The sequence below is a fragment of the Pinus tabuliformis genome, chromosome 1_1, assembly GCF_031772625.1.
Source record: "Pinus tabuliformis cultivar Carrire ecotype Pingquan chromosome 1_1, CPIR1, whole genome shotgun sequence".
In the NCBI taxonomy this organism is placed as follows: domain Eukaryota; kingdom Viridiplantae; phylum Streptophyta; class Pinopsida; order Pinales; family Pinaceae; genus Pinus; species Pinus tabuliformis.
This window is the reverse complement of record NC_142297.1, coordinates 10,892,581-10,895,595: the sequence shown is the minus strand read 5'-3', so window position 1 is coordinate 10,895,595 and position 3,015 is coordinate 10,892,581. Positions and strand designations below refer to the sequence as shown.

The 3,015-nt window shown below is 38.5% G+C and overlaps 1 protein-coding gene across 2 annotated transcripts; it reads right to left on the bottom strand.

The window, feature by feature from the left end:
- Positions 1-496: 496 nt before the first annotated feature.
- On the bottom strand, positions 497-2,700 carry LOC149211356 (uncharacterized protein At1g01500-like). 2 transcript variants are annotated; one of them, XM_089391474.1, is made up of 2 exons: positions 2,521-2,700; positions 497-2,123 (listed from the first exon to the last, which is right to left on the bottom strand). In XM_089391474.1, exon 2 carries the CDS (start codon positions 1,554-1,556, stop codon positions 663-665), a length of 894 nt encoding a protein of 297 aa, XP_089247600.1. In that variant the 5' UTR covers positions 1,557-2,123; positions 2,521-2,700; the 3' UTR covers positions 497-662. The 2 variants fall into 2 exon arrangements, with proteins under 2 accessions (XP_089247600.1, XP_089247601.1); XM_089391475.1 differs by having other exon boundaries at positions 497-1,858.
- Positions 2,701-3,015: the final 315 nt, after the last annotated feature.

Sequence of the window (3,015 nt, the reverse complement as noted above, 5' to 3'; positions counted from 1 at the left end):
TTTGTTGCTTAAAATACATTTTTAATGCATAAATGGATTCGAAAGCTGTAAGGCACTAGAATTTTATAGATTAAACAACTTACTCAATTTTTTAACAAAAAGAACTCAAGCTTTTAAAAATCTCTGCCAAACTTTGATTAAAATTAACCAGAAAAAATGTAGTGAAAATACCAATACTATTTCATAGTTGGACTACTAATTGTCAACCTATAGAGTTAACTTTCTTTTCTTTCGGTTTTTTATGAGCAATTGGCTTGATATAGTCTCCCTTGACATAGGTCAATTCCAACTACTACCACTATAACGTCCAACGACTATATATGCCCTTTCCAAACCACAAGTAAATAAGACGATTTGAACCACTAACCTAGTTGCACATAATACTTCATTTACATAGCACATAATACCATAATACCTCATTTACACCATCCATTTTTCAATAATAAGAGCATTCATAATGAGTTTAATAAATAGCTTTAAAAAGAATAATAAATAGTTTTAAGAAGAATATGAAAAATGAGATTAAAAGAAACTCATATAAAATTTACATACAATATCCAGATGCTCATATCAAATACAATATACAGGATATCGATATGGAAAAACTGAAAGTCATAGAGACCAGTTCATGGCGTCCTGCTTCTCTCAAAACCGCGCAAAAATTATCTACATAGAATTTGCTTCCTGAGATTCCTGGAAGTTCCCTGGTAAGTGCTCACTAGCAATCCCACCCCGAGACATATCCCAAGACCAATTCCAATACCAAACCTAAATCCTGAATCGATCCAGGAATCATCCTGCTTCTCCAGTTCTTCCATCTTGGACTCCCAATCAAAGTCACAGTCACGGCCACTGTTTGACTCAGAGAAACTGCTGTTTGACGCAGAGAAACTGCTTTCAGAATCATCAGATTCAGGATCCGTATCACTGAAATCAGAGCAACTTTCTTCAGTGTCGTTTCCCTCCGGAATAACATCCAAAGTGCAATGGTGGATGCGTTTCCTTCTGGGAAGGAGTTGCAGAGTTTGACTTAGAATTATTGGGGAGCGAGAGCTCCGACCCGAGATGTATAGGTCTACAGTCGGGATGGACTTGGCGTCCCAGGACAATTTTGAAGAATACTCCAGCCGGCTGCTGCACTCCACGGTCCATGTCGTTTCAGGCATGAGATCTTCGCCAAATTCCTGCTTTTTCTCCAGCGTTCCAAAGATAAGAGGCTCGTCCCTCAAGTAGACTTCAAAACAGAGGTTGTCGCTCGTCCGAATGGTGTCTGTGCCGACATATATGATTTCGCCTTTTGATTTTCCTTCGACACGGTTCCGTTGGAGCGTGAGAAATGCACTAGAAGACGGATGAAATCGGCGCTCGTTGATCTCCAAGGGCACAGTATTGCTGCGTGGTAAGAAATGGAGAGTTAAAGATTCAGGAATCTGAACGTTTGTGCTAAATCCAGAAGCGTTCAACTTCAGGCAGAATACTTTCATGTCGAGCCATTGTTTCCCCCTCTTGGCGCGGATTGGACCGTCTGGGAAGGGCCGGGAAGTTATGTGGCACATTTTGACACAATTCTCTCAACTTTTCTGACCTTTAAATTGACCCGACAAGTTTCGAACTCAAAACCTGAAAAATGTCAACCAGAAATAATGTCTGACCTAAAAATAGTCCAAAGCGTTGAATCAGCAGATCTCTTGTCCTCCTCCAGGTAAATAATCTCACAAGCCTAAAATTGATATTTTAAGTAAAATTCCTGCGAACTTTACAGAGCTAGATCTGTGGAGAAATTATCTGACTCTCAAGGCTCCGAAGTCTTCATTGTCTGTGAAGATTTCTCCACTTTGCAGTTTGCTGTTATTTTCCGCTGTAGATACACCAAAGACAATATGAGCAAGCTCGTCAGACATTGTGAATCGGCGGGATCACTGCGTCTTCAGAAGATGCATTTATATAAGAGTGCACAAATAATCCCTGCTTTAATACATGTACACCAGATAGGAAGCAGATAATGTATCTACATATGGCCACTGGCCAGTATCTTTTTCCAGCAAGAAACCAGACACTAGTCCATGCCGCCCGTGGAAAAATACAAGAAACGAAGCAAATGGCAGGTAGTTACAGCGGAAGATCTGGCAGACAGTGTTTGATACCCTGAAAAGTCTTAGAGTTCATCCTAGAAAACTTTGCAAAATCTTTCCAGCTTTTAAATGAGGAAAATTAAATTATTGCAATATATTCTGTCAAAATCTGCTATTCCTTCATAAATTTGCAACAAGATGCCAAATCTTCTAAACTAAACAAATAAATTACTGTAAAATAATGCAATGTGCAGAAACATTGAAGTTATTTTTTCCGAGTGATATCCAAAGCAGCGGCAGACCACAGATCACAAATTAAACAACTTTTCAAAACCAGGCAAAGTTCTGCGTGTTGCCAGCAATGGAATATGTGGTATCCACTACACATATTCCGATGAGGCAGCTATTATAAAATAATTTAATGGCATCAACAATAAACGCAAAATACATCCGTCGCACAATACCACCGGCCGCACGCGGCATTCCAGCGTCTTTTTTTTAAATGTTTCTTTGCAGCTTCCAGCGATGGAATGAGGTCAATGATGGCGGCTGTGTCAAAGTGGGAAGAACCTGCAACGGTGGACAGGTAAATCGCTGTAGTTCAGAGCAATCTGTTCTGAATGGGGGTAAGTGATTTGGAGGGTAGTGAATAGATAGCGGTTGGCTTTAATTTTCTAATATTCTTTTATTATTGGAATTTGTTCGTTAATATTTTTGGGAACATTATAATTTATTTCTCTGGAGTTTTGGGCTTTGGAATCCATTGGTGAGTAGTCTCACTAATATTGTAACATGCGTGAATTTATCATAAAATTTAATAAATAATTAAATACTAATCATTTATTTAAGTTTTGTACTCAATAGTCTTATTTTTTCTAAATATAATGTAGCATGGGTAGGGTGTGGAACAGCAAAAATGTTAGAATTTGGTTTTTAAGTATTT